This window comes from Pipistrellus kuhlii, unplaced genomic scaffold (genome assembly GCF_014108245.1).
Source record: "Pipistrellus kuhlii isolate mPipKuh1 unplaced genomic scaffold, mPipKuh1.p scaffold_m20_p_10, whole genome shotgun sequence".
NCBI lineage: Eukaryota > Metazoa > Chordata > Mammalia > Chiroptera > Vespertilionidae > Pipistrellus > Pipistrellus kuhlii.
In genome coordinates, this window is record NW_023425405.1 from 1,405,001 (window position 1) to 1,427,500 (window position 22,500).

Sequence of the window (22,500 nt, forward strand, 5' to 3'; positions counted from 1 at the left end):
CAGCTTACCTCTGCTCAGCAACCCCGGCCTGATCAACAACGCGTCCAGCGGCCTCCTCCAGGCAGTCCACGAGGATCTCAATGGCTCCTTGGATCACATGGACAGCAACGGGAACAGCAGTCCGGGCTGCTCGCCTCAGCCGCACATGTAAGCGTGGTTAGCAGACTCCGTAAAAGGGAGAGCTCATAGTCCTGTGCTCCTACAATTGAGTATTCTTCTGAAGATTCCAATGATGCATAAGTAAAAAGCACACGTTTAAGCGGAGTTGAATTGCACCGTGTGCATGATGTGAATATGTGTATCCAAATCAAATTTAAGAACCTTCAGAATATCTCTCCAATGTCCCGTAATTATGGTAGTAACAGTTCTCCACAAATTCTTAACACCACCAACATTCTCTGGGATGTAAAGCGACGTCTGAGATGGCCCTACATCTTATGGGTCATTATCACAGTTTGGTTTGCGTGGTGCAGTAAGAATATTTATGAAGGAGTAAGTTGGCATATTTTAACTACTATTGCAGGTCTCTAAACCATTTATGAACTGTAGTCAAGATATTGCCCATTTTTATAAAAAAATAAAATGCAAAGTTTAACTGTTACCCACAGTTTACATAGAAACCAGTAAAGTGTAACTTTTTGCCTGTCATATTAATCAGTGTAATTACATATTCAACTTTAATTACTGGTGCGTCTGTATTGGGAAGGTTTATACGTTATATTTTATGCAAGGCTACGATTCCTATTAATATTTAGCAGCTAACTATATCATTAATTACTCTAAAATCTTTCCCCTACCATCCTTTTAATGGAGCTGAGAGAGTAGATGTATTAAAAATTGATGTTTTGTGAATTTCAGAAATGTGTATAACACTCTAAAAAATGCTGGGGCTTATTCAATAGGCCAAACATATCAGTTTCTTGTTTACTAAGACGTACAGACTATGGGAGAACCTAGAATTTAGGGAGGTAATCAGCATCTGAAATATATATATATATATTATATATATGTGTGTGCGTGTGTGTTCGTGTGTGTGTGTGTGTTATATTGTATTATAATTTATGTCTATATGTACTTCTTAAAGTTAAATGTTATATCCTTCCAATTTTAAATTACTGAGGTAAGCTTATTGCTTTCTCTCATTTTTCTATTCTCTCTACCTATGTTTGAATTAAGTATCTAGTCAGAGATCTGAAAGAGAAATGTGATCTTTCTATGTGTCTGGTTTCACAGAATATTATTTTTGTTGACTTTTAAAACATCTTATTCTACTTGACATATTAATGTCTTTCAGATCATGTACCTAATTGCTTTATAGCACTTTTATTCTATCACCTTTTTGAAAAACACACTGTGAACGTTAATGTGTTTTTCATTGGGTTCGAAACCATGATTTTTTCAAGATGGAAAAATTTGTCTTTTGGAAGTGTCTTTAGATGTATTAAATAATACAAAAGCAGTAATAAAACCCGAAGTAGAAGAACATGAATATATGCTCTGGAGAATAGCAGCACAGTAAAATGAGGAACGTGAGCAATCAGACAAAAGTTTTCTATTCCTGCTTTCTCCTGGAGCCAGGCACAGGGTAGCTGCATGCCTTTTACTCTCAGCCATCCTCCTGAGTATGCTAATGTTAAAACAATACAATTTTAAAGAGCAAATAACAGTTACAGCCTGTTTTCCCCCTTTAAGAAAAGACCTAGTTTAGAGAAATGGCATTGATAATAAATGTATTTAAGCTGTTGATACAAACTCCCTGTTGCTAGGATGTAGTAGATAGTTGTTATAGAACATATATAGAGAACATGTGGAGAAGTATTTTTAATGTGATGGTATCAAAAGTAAAATAATGATGCAATAATGTAGTTTATCAAACATTGTATTTTTAGAACTTAAAATAATATCAGGCTAAATTATGGCATTTTTACGGTTGTAATGTTTCTCATTTGGTAATTACTATTTTAGAGTCTTCATTTTATTAGTTTAGCTACAGTATAATTGTGGAATATGTCAGAGAAGAAAACATTGTTTAAAATGGTATGTAAAAAATATATATATAATGCCTGATTTACTGCCACTATGGATTTATAAAATTAAAATATTCACTTAACAAACTGGACATTTTATGCATATATGTATATTTTTATGTATTTTTCTTAGAGAGATCAAAGAAAGTTTCCCTCAGCTTATTAGAAATCAATTTCAGAAAAGAAAAATTAGAGGAAGGCCAAATCTTGTCTTTTTCTAGTTTACCAGTGTATAAATTATGATCAAACTTTTAATTATCATGCAAAACATTGAATTACATTCATTTTTTAATCTGTCTCCACTGTTATTAACTTATTGTATATAAGAAGTCAAATATTGTCGATAGCATTTCATTTCAGTGTTTTGTATTTTCATCTTTATAGAGTGTTTAGAAACTTTCACTTAAAGAATGTTAGACATTTTATGTACATTATAAGCCAAAGAAAAATTTTATCTAATTTTCTCAATCAAAATTTGGCTGCATATAATTGAATGCACTTCAGAATACTCTGAAAAGTAAACAGACATGGAAGAATTTTTATGAACTATTTAAAAAGCCTACTTATGTGTCCTGAAATGAAGTTGTGTACTTATTCCTGTTGTTTTGGAGGGGACAGTCATGCGGATGCAGTTGGAAACTAGACCCAGAACAGGCTGCTGGTATCGGTAGTGCATGGGCTCCGGTAACAGATCACAGGGGCTCCAATCCCAGAGTTAGCATTTAATAGCTGAGTAGGATTCATTTTTCCCTCAGTCCTCTCAGCTGAAAATGCGGTTAGCAACAATACCTACCTCTCAGAGTACTTGCAACTGAAATGAGTGCCTGAAGCATAATAATTGCTCTGTGTGTCCCTCATAGTGCTGTGTACACATTTACTGGTTTATATTACCTCTTGGAATACCAGATTGTTATTGTAAATGAGACTATAAACAATATTAAAATATTTCCCACTATAATGGCACTTCATAAGCATGCAGTAAGTTTACTAGACAATCATTTTTCCCCGCACATCTTTTTATAATTCATGAAGTAAGGTATATGAAGTTTAAACAATATGAGGACTGACTTCCTAGTAAGCATCAGCTAGAGTCAGCAGGTTAAGAAATTTTTTTTTATATAAAATTAGAGGCCTGGTGCGTGAAATTCATGCTTCGGGGGGTGTCCCTCAGCCTTACCTGCACCCTCTCTAATTGGGACCCCTAAAGGGATGTCCAACTGCCCATTTAGGCCCGATCAAGCAGGAAGTCAGACATCCCTCTCACAATCCAGCACTGCTGGCTCCCAACCGCTTGCCTGCCTGCCTGCCTGATTGCCCCTAACCTTTTCTGCCTGCCAGCCTGATCACCCCCTAACCACTCCCCTGCCAGCTTGATCGATGCCTAACTGCTCCCTTGCCAGCCTGATTGCCCCTAACTGCCCTCTCCTGCTAGCCTGGTCACCCCTAATTATCCTCCCTTGACAGCCTAGTCACCTCTAACTTCCCTCCCCTGCTGGAATGGTCACCCCCCAACTGGCCTTTCCTGCAGGCCCGGTCACCCCTAACTTCCCCCCTTACCAAACTGATTGCCTCTAACTGCCTTCCCCTAGTAGCCCAATTGCCCACAACTGCCCTCCCCTGTCGGCCATCTTGTGGCAGCCATCTTTGACTACATGGGGGCAGCCATATTGTGTGTTGGAGTGATGGTCAATTTGCATATTACCTCTTTATTATATAGGATGATGTAATATAAGGTTGTACACAATTAACAATTCAAAAAGAGAGAATAATATTAACCCAGAACAGGAACTTGTGATATGTGCCTAGAAAACAGTAATTATTAGTTTTGATAGCAATTTAGAATATAAAAAGTAAAATAGAATTTAGAATATATGAAGTGGGACTAGACTAAAGAGTGTCTTAAATATCAAGCCATGGGTTTTATTTTAGCCAGTATGGAGCCTGTGAATGTTATGAGCTTGAGCTTCACAGTATCAGAGCTGTGCTTTAGGTAAAGTCATCTAAAAGTGTACTGAATGAACTATGACTGAATGAAGCTCATATATAGTAGGATATGCTGGAGGTGAGAGAGATGGAAGTGGAAGTAATTCTTGCAATACGTAGTATCTGATGTAAGAAGAGGACTGGGTGTGAAGAGCAGAAATTGACACAAGAAGCTCTGTAAAGAGAAATACTAGAACGAGACAACCAATGGAATGCTGAGGACAAAGAAGGAAATTTGGAGAGGTCATAGAAACTTTAAAAGCTCACAAAAAAACAAGAATAGACACAGGAGGAGAGGTTCAAGAGGGAAAGTGAGGAGTTCAGCATTTATTTATTTATTTTTACTTATTTTTTATAAGGATATGTACTTTTTAAAAAAAAATATTTTATTAATTTTTTTACAGAGAGGAAGGGAGAGAGATGAGTGCTAGAAACGTCGATGAGAGAGAAACATCGACCAGCTGCCTCCTGCACACCCCCTACCGGGGATATGCCCACAACCAACATACATGCCCTTGACCGGAATCGAACCTGGGACCCTTCAGTCCGCAGTCCGACGCTCTTCCGCTGAGCCAAACTGGTTTCGGCGAGTTCAGCATTTATTTACTGAATCCAAGAACTAAATGTTCTTAAGATTCAGGACAAAACAAATTGAAACATTTTTTTTTTTTTTTTAGTCTTTCTATTCAACTCCAAAATGGTAAAATCCTATATGGTAAAATATAGAAGGAATCCTGAGATTGATGGAGATGTTTTGAAGCTTTAGAAGAGCAGAATACCTATGGATTAGTGTACTTCTTACAAATTATTTTTGAAAAACAAGGGATACTATGTTAGCATCCATATTATTCTTTTTAATTCTCCACATTTAATACTTTCCTTCCACTCTAACTTCTACTCTTGTAGTTCCCCTAACAAAGGCTTTTGCCAAACTAATACATTTGTTTTGCCTTAACTATTTAGCTTTCTGTTCTTTTCTTTTTTTGCTTTTCATCTTCTTTCCCTCATCTAAATTCCGTCATTCCTTTAGTGCCTAGTTCTATTTTCCAAAGTAAGTTTGCTTTCAGGACCCACACTCTGCTCCTCTTCTGAAGGGCTTATTCCTGGAACCAACAGTGTATGTGAGAGCATGTCTGTGTGCATGTCTGTGTGCAGGTGTGGGTGGGTGATCAATCATTTTGCACATATCTTTAAATTAAGGACAAAGATGGTATTTTTTTAAAAGTATCCTATCTAATAAAGAGGTGATATGCAAATTGACCATCACTCCAAAACACAAGATGGCTGCCCCCATGTGGTCAAAGGTGGCCGCCCCCATGTGGACACAAAATGGCCACCACAAGATGGCCGGCAGGGGAGGGCAGTTAAGAGGGACCAGGAGAGCAGGGGAAGTCAGTTAGGGGTGACCGGGCCCACAGGAGAGGGCAGTTGAAGGAGATCAGGCCTACAGGGGAAGGCAGTTGAGGGACCAGGCCTGTAGGGGAGGGCAATTGAGGGGACCAGGCCTGCAGGGGAGGGAAGTTTGAGGTGATCAAGCCTGCAGGGGAGCAGTTAGGCAATTATCAGGCTGGCAGGGGATTGGTAAGGGGGTGATCAGGCTGGCAGGCAGGCATGTGGTTGGGAGCCAACAGCCCTGGATTGTGAGAGGGATGTCCCAGATTGGAGAGGGTGCAGGCTGGGCTGAGGGACACCACCCCCATGCACAAATTTCATTCAATGGGCCTCTAGTAGTATATAAACGCCTAATACCTCATAGCATACAAAGTAAGCATTCAATAACCATCTGATAGTGATTAGGAAGAATTAAGAAGGAGATGACAGTTTAGCTTGAAGTGGGTTGACTTCACAAGATTGTCTTTGAACTCTGAAGAAGAAGGGAGAACAAGAGATTTTAGGAAGAAGGGATAAGTAAATGCAGTGTTCATCTTTACAAGGGAGCAAAGAGATCTTTCTAAATATTGGTAGAGTATACTTTTTAAATTTTATTTTAATTAGTTAATATATTTTAAAACTACCCTAATTTTTGTGAACAGAGAGAGGCTGGCCCTTTCATCTCATTTATGATTATCCTCCCAGATCTCATTAAATTTTATTTATCTTATTGAAGGTGAATTGAAAAAGAAATATACTTGGATCAATGCAGTATAAATCAGATGAATGCTAAGTGGATTTTAGCAAGAAGTAGGACAGGTTGAAGCCAGGTGGGATAATATAGATTCTAAATAGATTTTTTTGAAACTTATTTTGTCACTTTTTAATCAACAGATTTTAAAAATCTTGATTTTCTACTGCTATTGAAAGAGTTCTAGAGCCATCATGGTCTGAACAAATACTTCCTTAAGAGTGTGAGCTAAGTATCATTACAATTCATAATACTCTTCCCTTACGTACTTCAGTGCCAATATACCTGATTACTTTTCAGGGTTTTATAGAATACAGATAAAATTACTTTAGATTTATATTTAATATTGATGTTTGCCTCTTAAAAGAACCACTTAAAGAATTAGGATTGATGATGTGTTCAGGCAGAAATAATCTAAGCGTGCTCTCTTTTCCCATGCGTTCGACTTAAATGAATGAAAAGAGAAGAAAGCATCAGGAGTAGACCTGGAAGGTGAACTCCTACTGGCAGAATCAATCAGTTTCCTGTCTTTTTCCAAACCTGAGGCAAAAGGAGAAATTTAATGATGTACCCACCATATTTAGTTTAAACTCAGTTGTTTCTTTCTTATTAAGCAATTGTTTCTCCCCCGCTCTCAATAAGTTGGTTCAGGTTTGCCTGTCTTTCTTTTGTAAAAATGTTAAACACGATTCCCATTTTTTTATTTTCAAATTCTGTTTCTAGAGATCAAAATGAAAGTTCTTCCTGAGCTGGTTTTGTATTGAAGGCTTTATACACAAAGCCTTCCCTTGTCATGTTCTTCTCATTTCTGAGGATTAGAGTCTCCTACTGTTGAGTTTTCAGATGAATTCTTGTTTCAGGCCTGAATCCTCTTAGCCTCTATAATATTTCACAGTTATACTTGCTAATATTCTATATTAGTCATTGGTGATTATTATTTCCCCTCTTATTCAAGCAAATATTTGAAGTTTGAGAGTTAATGATCTTTGTAGAATCAGATGTTAATATGGTTCATATAAGACCAGAAAACATATTTTTTGTGTCCTTAGAAGTCAAAAATGTAGGGTAAGAAAGTCAAAGGCTCAGGCATCACATGAAATTCCTAGTGCAATATTATTTCAGGCCTGCAATGGAGATTCAACTTTTTAAAAAAATATATATATTTATTGATCTTTTACAGAGAGGAGGAGAGAGGGATAGAGAGCTAGAAACGTAGATGAGAGAGAAACATCGACCAGTTGCCTCTTGCACACCCCCTACCGGGGATGCACCTGCAACCAATGTACATGCCCTTGACTGGAATCGAACCTGGGACCTTTCAGTCTGCAGACCTGTGCTTTACCACTGAGCCAAACCAGTTTCAGCGAGATTCATCTTTTTGATTAACATGTTGATCACATGCCTCAGAACTCTATCCGTCGCATGTCCCAGTCATCTTCCCAGCATCCTCTGCCTCTTGAGAACATCAGTCGTTGTTATCATTCCAATAAGAAACTTCAGCCTCTCCTGGCAATAATACTTTGCAACCAAAGACATCCAAAAGGGATTTTTAGACTCCCACTTTGTAAAACGGTATTGAAAATCTAATATACATTGTGAGTTGTGATGAAACATAATGAAAACATTCAGGTATATTATATTACCTTTCTTCTATTCTCTTTGGCTGCCTTAAAATTTAAATTGCTATTTGTAGGCACGTGTACAATTGAAAACCCTACACCTTTAGTTGGTGATATTTTATATTAAATCCCTACAGATCTTAGATCTCACTCTCCGTGGACAAAAGCATTTGAAACTGGCTCTGTATTTTAGAGGAAAGCAGTTGAAAGTGACTGACAACTTGAGCGAGTGGAATGCTCTCTCATTGTCTAACTGCCTATTAAACCTGCACTATGTTTGCTGACATTTAGATCATTAAGATGCATTATGAAGTTCTAAACATAAATACATATTATGTTTTTACCGATTTTTCTAACTCACAATTTGTAACAATTTCTCTACCTCACCTCTATTTTCTTCCCTACAATTCTGGGCCTCATAATTTTTGTTCTGACTTCATTCCATTTTTATTTAATCTCTAAACATTTTTATTAACTTTGCTAGTTAGCTTTGAGATCTCTGCAAAGTGATTGTAGAGAACTTATGATTACATGAGCTCTTTATCATCTTATCCTTTTTTAGGTGCTACAAGTGTGGCTCCGTAGCTGCAGTTCTTTTTTACATTATCCCAATCCCCATATGTGGCACCTACAACTCATTCTCATTCCCCTTAATAAAAAGATCCTTCCAGAGCTGCAGCGCCTTCAGCTGAAAAGTGTTATATCCCCACCATGCCAGCTGGGGAAATGTGTGGGTTCCTGCAGGGTCTTAAAGGATTTTTCTAGAACTCTATAAATGATATCTGACATCCAATATCTGAATCCCCACAATTTAGGCAAAATGTGTCAGGAAACTTTTAGCTGACAGTATTGGAGCTTACTGCTTCTGTTTTCTGTATAAGAAAGATACTTTGTTAGAGGAACATCTTTATCTGCACTAACACTAGTTGAGCCTCAGAAATTTCTTTCCACAGGGGTCAAACAACCATTGAGTGTTTATTAAAAAGTGAATATTGCTATTCAGTATTAGTTTTTTTCTATGTCTAGTACCAGGGGAAATGGAAGGTTTTTACATATCTATATATTTTAATTTCAACTTTTGACATATGGCTTGGGAAGTAGATGTGTATTTGGTAAGAAAAGGCATTTTATAGCCTATGTTTATAATATAAAGTTGGCTATCATTTCAGACTATTACTTAATATAAAGGTAATTTACATATGATGTTATGTTTTAATAAATGTTAAAGGCACTGCGTTTTGACTGCTTTGGTGGAATTTAAAATTGATCAGACGTATAAGTAATACAATATACTTGAATACTTTGGGCACCAATAAACACTTTAAAATGTTATCTCAGGGCTCCTATTTCCAGCAGCAGTTTCTCTCATTAGGACAGAATTAAATAATTTATATAAGTAGTAGATGACCAAATAGTTTAATACAACTACTGGAAACTTACATTCTTTAATTGGCTCAACATCTTATTCTTTGAAGACAGGGAGTAATAGAAAGACACGTAAAAGGCAAGAGTAAAAGTAATCATAGGTCACACAATATTATCTTATTACTATCAATAAATTTACATTTGCAGCATTCAATATAAGGTCCTTATGTTAATTAGAAGGTCAAAGGAGACATACTTCAGTAGATTTAGAATGAAAGGTAAATACTATTTTTACTCCTTATTCCATTCTTATGTTTAGAAGTATCAGAGTTCCCCAGGCTGACTTAGCTCAGTAGATGAGTGTTGACCTCTGAACAAGGAAGTCACATTTGATTTTGATCAGGGCACATGCCCAGCTTTCAGGCTTGAACCTCAGTAGGGGGTATGCAGGAGGAAGCGATTGATGATTCTCATCATTGATGTTTCTCTCTCTGAAATCAATAAAAACATTTTAAAATTTTAGAACTAACAGAGCATAAGAGAAAAATTTCAGGAGAAAACTGAACATTGAGACAGACTTATGGTTGAACTAGAGGCCAGATGCATGAAATTCATGCAAGGGTAGGCTTTCGCAGCCCTGTCTGCCTCAGCTTTTACAGCCTTGCCCCCCACCTACTGTTTGTTCTGGAAGGTCATTCCCAAAGGTCGTTCCGTTCCACTGTCTGTCTAATTAGCATATAAGCTCTTTATTAGATAGGATTATATAGGATTGGAGCAAAGGAGTAGCTCCAGAAGAACAGCCAGTCTCAGAAATTAGACCTAATGATATGAACCATATGTAACCCTGGTAGAGACAGACTGTATAGAAATATCCAAGAGACAGCTGCACCAAGAGCCAGCAGTTGAGGGGTCACATTTTCTTCTATTTCTCAGGGCAATAGACAACTATCCAGAAAAAATGGTTGATCCACTTGGGGGAGGAGTGTGGGAGGTAGCCACAGCTATAGGGCCTAATCAGGGCTTTGAGGTCAAGGTCAAAATCTTCAGGGAGTCTGAATTCAAGTTATCAAAGAGGGAATTAGAGTGAACCAGGACACATATTTTCTGTATCCATCTACTCACCCCGACATTTCTGGCAAACTTAGTTCAAGAACAACCAGAAATACAATTTTTGAATGAATCAATCAAAGGACTCTTGGAGCAGCAGCAAAACTGACTTAATGTCCAAGTGTCAAGATATAATTTAGCTTTCTTTTATTTCTCTGGCCAGCAGGTTAATAATATATAGGTCCTTGGATCCATAGATAAATATTTGTTGAAAGTTTGTTGGAAGACATAAGAATGGTACCAACTGTATCTTAACAGAAAACTGTTTGATTCTGAGATTAGGCACAATTTATTTGTACTCATCAAAAATCAAATAAGTTACATCTATATTTTTAATTTACTATAGCCATTTGGGTCACAGCTATCACTTTTATAAATCAAATAGAATGGAAAACCCAGATGAAGTCGCTCAGTGACTGAGCATTGACCAATGAATGAGGAGGTCAATGTTCTATTCCTGGTCAGGGCGCACGTCTGGATTGCAGGCTTGATCCCCAACAGAGGGTGTACAGAAGGCAGCTGATCAATGATTCTCTCTCATCATCAATGTTTCTCTTTCTCTCTCCCTTCCTCTCTGAAATCAATAAAAAATACATATTTTTTTTAAAAAGGATGGGAAATCTGAAATAACTTTGTTTTTAAATTAGCACTGCTGCAAAACTATCTGAAAGCATTTATAACTGCACCTTCAAATCTTATACAATTCAGTTTCTTAAACCATGTTGTATAAATTTGAATAACTATCAAGTGCTGAAGGTAAGGGAAGAAATCTTAGAGAAATTTATATATATATATATATATATATATATATATATATATATATATATATATATATATATATTGGTGTCAAAAATGGCACCAATTGGACCTCAGTTCAGTAGCCTTGGTACTTCAGCTCTGGCTAAGAAAGAATTCAGAGCCAAGATTCAAACTATAAGATAAAGTTGACTTAAAAAGCCACAGAGGTAGAATAATTGAGCCGTGGAGAAGTGAGGCAGCTGAGCTGTATGAGCCCAGGGAGCAAGTCACAGAGGCAAAAGAAGGACCCTTTCAGCTACAGAGAAAGAGAGAGGCAAGGAAATGTGCCCGGGGAGCGGGGCGGGGAATGAGGCTGGAGTGCTCCTTAGGGAGAGCCGGCCTGGGGCCTAGGTCTTCAAGGCTTTTAAAAGTAGGGTTTTGAGGGAGGTTCTAAGGAAGGATCTCAATAGAATAGTCATCACCTTCCCAGGTGTGTCCTTTGAGGGTCTGTGTGTCTACTGATTGGGTCAGTAGCAGGGCTGGGTCATTAGTCAATGCAGCTGATCCTGAGCCACGGCTTCACTTGTCTGGTTTTGCTGCTTTTCTGAGCATAGATTTGAAACACAACTGAGGCCTAGATGTTACCCCCAGGGGTTAATGCCTAAGGGAAGGGGGCAAGGGCCTTGCATGGGAGTCTCCTGAGACCACTCTTCAGCCTCTTGCTCTTCTTCCAAGGGGATCTACTGCATGACTGGCAACATGCCAGGGGAGAAAAGGTCAGGGCAGAGTCCAAGCGGAAAGTCAAGCCATATAAAGGTCATGGGGGTCACACTGCATGACCAGAGATAGCTAGGGCAGGAAAGGACCAGGCAGTGAGGTCCTTGTTTTCCCAGTTGTGCCTGTTGCTAGGCACCTGGAGCTTTCTGCCCTGGTGACTTTCTGTACCTGCCCATCTTCCTTGCTCTAACCATATCTGTCTACCTGACTACCACACATTCACTTCACAAAATTGTTCCTTTAACCTTAATCTACCTTTTTGTCATGTTTCTTAAACTTTAGGTTATCTGTAAATGGAACTTTAAAACTGAAGCTTGAAGCCCCATGTGTTAGGATGTAAGATAGAATAGTGTACCACATCCTTAATATTGGCAGAATAACTTAGAAGGGAACATTTTATTACAATTATCTGAAAATAATATTCCATTGCAATTAAACACTGACTGAATATTTAAAGAAAATAAGATAAGGAAGTAAAGAGATTTATTAACTACATTAGAATTAAGGTTGTATGCTGATTTAAAGAAGAAAAATTGAAATTTATTTGGCTATTTATCCTTAGCCAGAATGAAAAGTATGGAAAATTTAGTAGGGCATTTTCTAATTATATTTTGAAGAAAGCAAACTATACAGATATATTTTGAATTGAAAATTATTTGTTCACTCCATTTTTTCTATTCTATTTTAAAAATAGTGGCACATTTCTGGGAGGAGAAATATTTACCTTTTCATCAAGAAATAAGCACAATTTTTATCTGTTGAACTGGAGTGATGTTTCTGAATCCTGTCCTAATGGCAGCTATATACAAACTATTGCAAATCAAAACAAAGATCAATTCATTCAACCCTAGAATTTTTGTGATAAATGTTATTTTAACTTACAAAAGTGAGAACAATCTTTAAAAATAATAAATTGGAAAGCCATTGAACCATACAAGATCTGTTTTATAATTTCTTAATTGATAAATTAATTCTAGTTAATTTTAAATATATGGCCTTCTTATTCATTTCTGTAAAAGAATTACATATTTCTCTAATGTGTGATTAAAATTAAAATATAAAATCTAGGATTTAGTGTAAGAAATTAGGATTATTTTAAAAGAATAAACAGCTTAAGTAAAATGAAGCAAATGTTCTTTAGCTTAAGATTGTCATTTTAAAAAGTACTAACACAATGTTTTCTTTTAAAAGTAACCTTTTCCATTTATAACTGTAGTTTCATGTCTTAGCTTATTTCTGTGATATGTTAAACTAAAATACTTACCCTTCCAAAATTAAAAGCATTTAAGCATAATATTTTTTTATTTCAACTTGCCTTTATAACAATGAACATAACATAACAAAAATTTTTATAAATCTACCAATAAAATGCAAATATAATTATATCATTTTGTGTTTACATATTAGAAGGAAATGAGTAAAATTGAATTTTCACAATCTCTATTCTTTATAGAATTTCTAAATTTTACCAGTTTTCCTATGAAATGTCTTTTTCTAAAAAACTTAGCTTAAATTTTTTGTTTGATGTGATGACATCTTTCAATATATCAGTCAACAGAAGTTAGCTACTCAGAATTAACAATAAAAATAAAAATTTGAGCCTCATGAAACTAAATTTTTTCTTCTTAATAGAGTCTGTGCTTATATTGTGGATTTTATTTTACATTTCAAAACAAAGTGCTTATGCAGTAAGCATGAGGGGCTTGTCATTAGCAAACTATTTAAATAAAAATGTATGAAAATGTAAATGAAATTGATAAAGTGGAAATCATATACTTTGATTTTTAAATACTTACATACTAGTTACCATTATTTATTTATTCAACAATTCTGTGGCAAGTACTAAATACTGTAGAGAGTTAAAAACTCATCTGAGCAGTTCCTTTTAATTAGAAAATTTGATGCTATTTTGTGAAATAGTCAAAACATATGTAAATAATGGACAGCATTAGCCTATAGCATAACTCAGTCTTTTCTCATATTTTTAAATGTCATTCACCAACAAGTAGGACATAATAAATAAAAGATAAAGATAAATTCATATAATTTTAAACATTTTCTTTTAGAATTAACCAGAATACCCCATGTAAGTTAAAGGTAGTAAAACTACAATTAGTAGAAATAAGGATCAAGAAACTTTAAAACCAAGGACTTGAACAAATCTGTATTGAGTAGGAAATAGATACATAGTTTTTCAATACATTTAATATGTTTCTAAAAGTACTCTTTATATAAGTTCATGTTACTGGATAAAGATTGTTATATTGGGTCAAATAAAATTAGTTTTCATAGTAAAATTGAACCATCAGGACCTACTGCTATTTCTGAGAATAGGTTTTTTAGTATTATCCAATGAGTAATGTGATATCCTTCAAGTGTGCTAGGGCAGGGAAAAGGTGAAAAGATGTCCTATCAATTTTTTTAAAAGGACTATAGATAAATTTATTTTGATATATTTCATTTTCTAGTATCCAAATGTTTTGGATTTGCTTCCCTTCCTCATTGAGCAATTAAAGCAACAAATATACAGGTTTATCAAAATTGCATATATTATGAAAAATCATTATCTATTTAATTTTTATAACTTTTAAAAATATGTTTTTATTTATTTTAAAGAGAGGAAGGGGAAAGGATTAGAGAGATAAAAACATGGGTGAGAAAGAAAAGATGATTGGCTGCCTCCTACAAACCCCTTATCCCACGCATGTACCCTGACTGGGAATCGAACAAATAACCCCCTAATTCATGGGTCAGTGCGCCACACCAGCCAAGGCCAGAATTAACTTTTTCTCAACTCTGCATAATGAACATTTTCATATATTTCAAAACTTACCTGAAGTGACAACCCCTCCTTCATAGGGCAGCAACTGATGATTTGTCAGAACTTATCTCACTTCTTTCATTGCACTTTGTTTACTACGGGATGGATCACATTCTGCCTTGTGTACAGTACTTGTCTTACTCTATGAAACCAAAAAACTCTATGAAAATAGGAACCTATTTCCACATCAGAACCTATTTGCACATAAGGTCTATTGAACTGATTTTATTTCACTTCTAATTTTGTTCATAATTAAAATTTCTTCCTTCTCGAAGTTCTTTGATTTAAGTCGCTGACTTTGTACCTCAATTTCAGAAAATAGCAACAGACTTTACATCCCTCCATCACTAAATACTTTCTATCCAATTATCTGAAGAAGTTCCAAATAGCTGTCTAATTCTTGAAAGTATAAATTATGTCAAATTAGGAGGTGGCTATGCCGTCTTCAAGCAGGAGATATAAATTACTGCTTTTCCGTAGTAAATAATAAGTTGTAGATTAAAAGGAATAGTTGAATTATAAATCTTTAGTTCCAAGGGCAGAAAAACTGTTATACTGTTTGAAATAAATATCTGGATTCTAGTTTGAAAGGCTATCCATTATTTGCCAAATGGATAATTTGCTTTAAAATTAAAGATGAAGTTATTTCCATACCCACTGAAAGGAATATGACATATTTAATCAGGTTCAGAAGAACTATTAATGTGACTATTAAGGGGAACACGTTTCTCTTTTATACATGCCCTTCTGTGCCAATGTGTACTCTTCTGGCATAATACAGTTGCCTGGTAGGTATTAGGTGTTCAATAAATAAATGAATGGCTGGGAGATTGTCCAATCCAAACTTCATAGACTCCTGCCACAATATATATTGAAACTAAGTCTACTGCTTAGCCTTTATTCAAGATCTCACAAATGAGACAATAAAAAATAAAAAAAAAACACAGTAACTCCACTAGTTTTCTTTTGCTTCCTTGCTCATATTAAAAACAAACAAGCCTAGTAAGTCCTCGATGTTTCAAATGTTATCATCTGTTTGCTCCCATAGACAATCAATTCTATATTTTAAAGTAATTTCTACTTTACTTATTATTAGGGGTTCTACAAGCTGCAGTTTAATCTGGAAAATCCCTTAAATCACTTACATGAGTGGGGGGAAATGGTATGATGAATATTTGAACCATCCAGCATAGATCTTCAAACCCTGAAAGAGCTTTATCATCTGCATAGTCAACAATTCCTTTTTTTTGTCCATCAAAACTTGCTCTTACTTTACTGTCTTTAATGATATTACTTTACTGTCTTTAATGATATCCATTGGGATTCTTCTTAGAGGCAAATAATAAATAATCTCTGCCTGCTGTTAACTCTTTTGTTGTTACTTAATTGCTACTTCTCTTAGTACATTTCTGGCTGGCAATCATGTAGTTATTCGAGTACATATTGTTCCCATGCTGTACTGCAGGTTCTTTGATAGACGTTTAAATGCTCCTACCATGTCTTATATGTAGAAGGTACACAGTAAACTTCAGATTAATTATTGGCAATAGGAGATAATGGTATTATGTTACTGGCTTTTTCAAGTGAGACTGATGCTCTTTATGCCATTTACAGATACAAGGGACTTTACTCAATCCATACTATAAAGGAAGATATATATACTAGAGGCCCAATGCATGAAATTCATGCACAGAGGAGGTGTGTCCCTCAGTCCAGTTTGTACCCTTTCCAATCTGGGACCCTTTACGATATGTTTGACTGCTCCTTTAGGCATTCAGACATCCCTCTTACAACCCAGGATTATTGGCTCCCAATCGCTCACCTGCCTGCCTGCCTGCCTGATTGTCCCTAACCACTTCTGCCTGCCAGCCTGATCATCCCCTAACCACTCCCCTGCCAAGCTGATCAATGTCTAACTGCTCCCCTGCCGGCCCAATTGCCGCTGACTGCCCTCCCCTGCAGGCCTGGTCACCCCTAACTGCCCTCCCCTGCTGGCCTGATTGCCCCTAACTGCCCTCCCCTGCTGGTCTGGTCAGCTGTAATTGTAACTGCCCTAAGGTGACCATATGTCCCGCTTTTGGTGGGACAGACCTGATTTTTAACAATTTGTCCTGTGTCCTGCGGCGTTTTAAAAAAGTCCTGATTTTTGGAAAGATTCGGGACTTTTTTAAAACACCACAGGATGCAAAACAAATTGTTAAAAATCAGGACTGTCCTGCCAAAAGCAGGACGTCTGGTCACCTTAAACTGCCCTCCCCTACCAACATGATTGTCCTAACTGTCCTCCCCTGCAGGCCTGGTCATCCCTAACTGCTCTCCCCTGTAGGCCTGGTCTCCCCCAAATGCCCTCCCTGCTGGCCTGATCGCCCCCAACTTCCCTCCCCTGCCAGCCATCTTGTGGCAGCCATCTTGTCTCCACATGGGGCGGCCATCTTGTTTTGGAGTGATGGTTGATTTGTATATTACCTTTTATTAGATAGAACTAGAGGCTGGTACACAACATTCATGCGCTGGGGGTGGGGAAGAAGGGTCCCTTAGCCTGGCCTGCACCCTTTCACAGTCCAGGAGCTGCGGAAGCTGGCCACTGTGCTCGCCAGCCATCAGTCTGGCTTGTTGCTGAGCGGCACTCCCCTTTTGTGAGTGCACTGACCACCAGGGGTAGCTCCTGCATTCAGCACCTTTCCCCTGGTGGTCAGTGTCCATCATAGTGGCTGGTTTCGTCCTTTAGTCAATTTGCTTATTTCTTTTAAAATTTTCATTTTTAGTCTACTTTTAATTAATCTATTTAAGTTTTCTCCAACATAAAATATATTATTTGACTGTATACGCTTAATGTGCATAACAGATGTGATATAGGCCTGGGCCATGCCATGCATGTATGTTAATGATTTTAATGACCAGGTAAAGATGAGGTCTGGGATTGATGGGTGAGGAAAATAAGTGTAGGGACTCTTTACAGAGCATTTCAATGATGGCCATTCTACTTTGGAATGTACTTTTTTTCTGTTGATTCAAAAATGATCTGAGACATGACCTGGGCTTTTGGCTTAGTGTTTTTGTTTTCAATAAATAATTCTTTGGGATAATTATGGTATTATGAGGAGTACATATATGTTTGTTTTATGACTTTCCTATTATAGTAATAAAAATCTCTCTTTTCGAGAAGGACTTAAACATTTTTTAGAGCTAGTTAGGCTCATATAATATTTAAAACTTAATTCATGCATTTACTCCATACTTTCTTCCATAAAGGATTTAAGGCTGTGAATACATCATGACGGTCTCTACCATTTATTGGGCACTTATGACCCAGGTATTGTTCCAAGTAGTTTTCATTTGTAAATAATCATTTAATCCTCATAAACGCTCTTAAAGTGGCACTTCATTATTCCTGCTTTAAGAGTAAAGTAACAGAGTGACAGAGACCTTAAGTAACTTCCCCCAGGCCACATAGCTAAGAGTAAAGGAGCTGGGATTCAAACCCAAGCATCTTATCCTCAAAGCCGCTATATTCTTAATGTATTAGCCACTTAACTGTGTGGCTGACGCTTATGAATAAGGCGCCTAAACACTTCTTCAGTATTATTTACACTATGCTTACAAGTTAATAAAAGTATTAAATATGTAAACTTTATTGTATTAAATCACACCCCAGTAATTAACATGTTTATATTATTCTACTAGAACTGGGGATACATAGGAAGACCAGGTGTGCACTCAGTAGAGAGGCAGTTTCTGTAAAGGGATTTCTTTCTTGTATTTGAATTGTCAGAGAGTTTTCTTTGGTTGAAGGGGAGCATTTTTCCTAGAAGAAAATCTAATTATCCTTGTAACACTTGGTACCTTGAAGAATTTGGAAGAATGAACACTGTAGAGAGAGCCACTTTTTTTCCTGGAAATAAATGAGATGACCTTCATATTCTGTAATGGGGCCAAGGAGGGAAAGACACTGCTAATGACCACAGAAGAGACTAATTTCTCATTCATCTGCAGCCCACCAAAGGCATGTTTTCTTTGTGTTCCATTTCTTTTGAGTTTGTACAACAGGACAAGGGAAAGCGTGGAGTCCTTTGAGATTCAAAAATGAGAAAGCTAATGTACATAGAGATAATCATGGCAGCATTTTATTTTTACTGAAAAGACTTTCACTTATTTATAGGCACGGGGAGTTGGGATGCTTAAACTTCTCTTTCTAGTTTTTTTATTTTTATTTTTTCCCTTAAATATTGTTTGGATGGCAATCAAATATTGAAACCTGAGCATTAATCATTATTGGCTTTGGTTTTAGCTTATTTGAGTAAAGAGGTTTTATTTACATCTGTCCTGGGTCTGATACCTTGTTCACAAACTAATCTGATGGGAAGGATCCCAAGAATACTTAATTCTAGAGAGAATTTGTTTTTGTTTTTTAGAATAAATGCAAATGAAACTGTGACTTAATTGCACATCATTTATTCAGTCAACATGTGCTTACGAGGTGCTTGCTGTGTGCATGGGTCTCCTAACCTTGATGTTCATATTCTAGTTGGCAAGACCCAACCCAGCCACCACTGGACAGTTCAGCACAATGCCATGAATAAGGGGACACAGGAGAGCAGGAATAACAAGGTTCCAAGAAACCTTGCACTTATTACACCCCTTGGAAAGTCACTCATTTTCTTATCTATAGACTAGGAACATGGGATGAAATTATGTTTGATACACTGTTAGGTTCAAAGATTTCAAAATATTGAGTGTCAGAATGATCAAGAAAAAATGCTTTTGGTGTGTCAGAGTAGCAGATCAGCCCAAGCTGGACAGGTCAAACCAAGTCTTTAGAAGTAGATGAGATATAAGTGGGTCTGGCTCTTAAATGGCAGACAGGGTATGCATAGATGGCACGAAGACTAGAAGAGAATTTCAGCTTCTGTGAACACACAGAGTGTTGAAAAGGGCTTAGCACAGACTAAGTCAGCATGAAATATTTTGGAGTAGGAGCTGAACCTGATGTTTTAAGGATGTTATTTTGAGTCTGGAATTTGTTTCTCAGAAGTACTATTATACGTGGGTAGTTTGAGTCCTACCTATTAAGAATGGCTAAAGGGTTAAGGTTTTAACTTAATCCTGTGTCATCCCCTGTGTCTCACTTCAAACGGATTTTTTTTTTTTTTTGCAAGGCAGTGAAATAATGAAATAAATAAATGTCATGCATATTGAAATTCCCCGAGAATGCACCTGAACGTACCTTTATAGATATCCTTTTAAAAATGATCTCTGGGTGTTTTAAAAATAAATTGTTTGTTATTCCTCTTTATCCAACTTGAGACTTTCCCACAGGATATTTATGCAAATAAAATACAGAAAGGTAAACACAAATGAATCAGATACTCATAATATGGCAGTGTTCCAATTGAGGGGACAGTGGAATTAGAAACTGAGTCAGTGTAGGGAGAACTCAGAGGTTTTCTCAGTGCCCTGAGAACATTAAGACCCACCAACTACATAAGAGATCAGATTTAAATTATAAGATGCCCAAACTAATGATAATTGGTTGGAGTGCAATCACATAAAACAGTGTCAAATATCTATGTATATCTTGCAGCTTCTTAATATCTGTTTTAAAATATTCAGCCACTTAGACTTGAAAGTTTTGAGTATTCACGGGTCATGTATGAGACCTAATTAGGAAAAAGGTGCTGTTATATTAACCTTAAGCGTTTATTCTAATTATTTTCATAACTTAGAGGTTTCCATTCACTCTAATGTTCTGAGTCTCAGATTGAACCTGGAAACCTAAAATTATAAAATTCAACTCATAATGATTATTAAATCAAAATGTCGTTTTTAAAAATAAAAGTCATTAAGTGAATATGAACTTTCACAAGTAATCTTATTAGAAGATTTGATTTTCTATATATTAGAGAGTACTTTGGGAATATTAACATTAAACATTTAATAAATGTTTAAAATTCTAGACATGTCTACATAATACCATAATAACCAGTTGGTTCATCAGTCATTTTACTGAAACTATTGGCTACTTCAGGGAAGCATATAGTCGAAGTAGTTGAATTCAATTGGTAGATATTTTAGTCAAAATAGTTTCCTTTGTCTTTAAAATGATCCTCAAAAACACTTTTTATGATTTCAGGCTTTTACTACTCTGAAATCATCTGTGTACACACACACAAACACACGGAGGCAACCACACACTTACACACATACATACACACCACCTGATCCCCCTGCCTACCTCTGTGGTATGTATTTTCTTAATTGTACCTTTCAAGTTTTCTAATTGACTGTGTAATCTTTAATTAGTTTATTCATCGTGTAAAATAGTATCTACAAATTGGTCATGTGCATATATTAGATGTTTTACTTTTTAAATTTATAAACTATTCTTTAATCAATAACAGGTTTTTTTTGGGGGGTAGGGCACAATTTTATTTAGTAACTAGAGGCCAGGTACATGAATTTGTACATAGGTAGAGTCCATCTGGCCCACCCAGATCGGGAAGGGGGGCAATAAAGGGTGGGGCTGACCAGGGAGAGGGGCCATGGACAGTTGGCCAGCTGGCCCCACTCCCTGGTCAAACTCCCAGTCGAATTTCAGATCAAGGGGACAATTTGCATATTAGTTTTTTATTATATAGGATTTCTCTTGCAGACAATTTCTCTTAGAAATTTAAAACAACAGTGGTTTTTCTTACAATAAAGGAAATTAAATCCAGTGCTGTGGATTTAATGCAACTTTTTATACATGTAAAACTTAAGCACAATAAATTCTGTTTCATTAAATATCAATGATAGACCCTCTTCTTGAGTTTCTATTTGTATTGGCTATAATAGAATGTCACAATTGACTTCCTGAGTGCAATAATCTATAATAATAAAAGTGAAATATGCTAACTAGACCAGACAGCCAAACAACCTCCTGGATATAATTCTGGACATCCTTCCAGACAAAGCTGTAGCAGTGGGGGCTGAGGTAGAGGTGGTTAGAGTTGATCAGGCAGACAGACAGAGTGGTTAGGGGCAATCAAGAGGCATGTGAGTGGTTAGGGGTGATGAGGCAGGCAGGCGGGCAGTTAGAGTCCCAGATTTCTTGAAGGTACAGGCAGGGCTGAGGGGACCCCCCCCCCATGCATTAATTTCATGCACCTGGACTCTAGTGATCTTATAAAGGCCACTTCTCATAGTCTCCAACCTTTGGGAGTAACCTATACTTAAAACTGAGAGCTTAGAGTTGATCATAGCTTGGTATAGTGGAGACACTGGGGAAATTTCAGAATTCTTTGGCCATGTATGCAAAATATGAAAATAGTTACAGGCCCATCACCTTTAATTGACTTTCTGAACTGTCTTTCTGCTATATATATTTTTTTATAAACCTAAGTACTTCTCTGGAGATAGTTAGACATATGATCCGAACAAGGATGGTGAGCCAGGTACAGATAGTCACTGGGGTAGAAAGGTCTGGTGTCTAGTGACTGGCAAAACTGGGAAAATAGGAATCTTGCCCCCAGAATAACCTTTCCTCCCTTAGCATATCATTGCTTAAAGAGTTTAGTCCCCCTGCCCTTTCATATTGCTGGTCATGTTGTTCAGACTTACCTCTTCCTCTCTGATGCTGCTGGACATGAATAGACCCCCTTAGAGAAGGAACAAGGGGCCAAAGAGTGGCCTCATGTGGCTTCCACGCAGGCCTTGGCATGGCGATTCCAGGTATGAACCCCATTCCAAGTATGAACCCAGAGGGATAACATCTAGGCCTGAGTTGTGTTCCAGCACTAGGCCCAGAAAAGCAGCAAAACCAGTTAAGCGATGCCATGACTGACCCCAGAACCAGCTGCACTGACTAATGCCCCGCTGCCCTGGTGCCAACCAGTCAGTGTCCTGCCCGTGGAAATCATGTTCTTTCACAGAGTCTCAAGGAAAGCATTCAAGAGAGTGATGCTT

General features: G+C 36.9%; 1 protein-coding gene across 1 annotated transcript in view; it reads left to right on the top strand.

The window, feature by feature from the left end:
• Positions 1 to 22,500, top strand: part of FOXP2 (forkhead box P2) — a 493,504-nt gene that overhangs the window by 462,647 nt on the left and 8,357 nt on the right. Inside the window, exon 18 of the mRNA XM_036424830.2 lies at positions 1 to 147. This exon is cut by the window's left edge and continues 17 nt beyond it. Coding sequence (XP_036280723.1) covers positions 1 to 147 — 147 coding nt within the window. The remainder of the gene's footprint in view (positions 148 to 22,500) is intronic.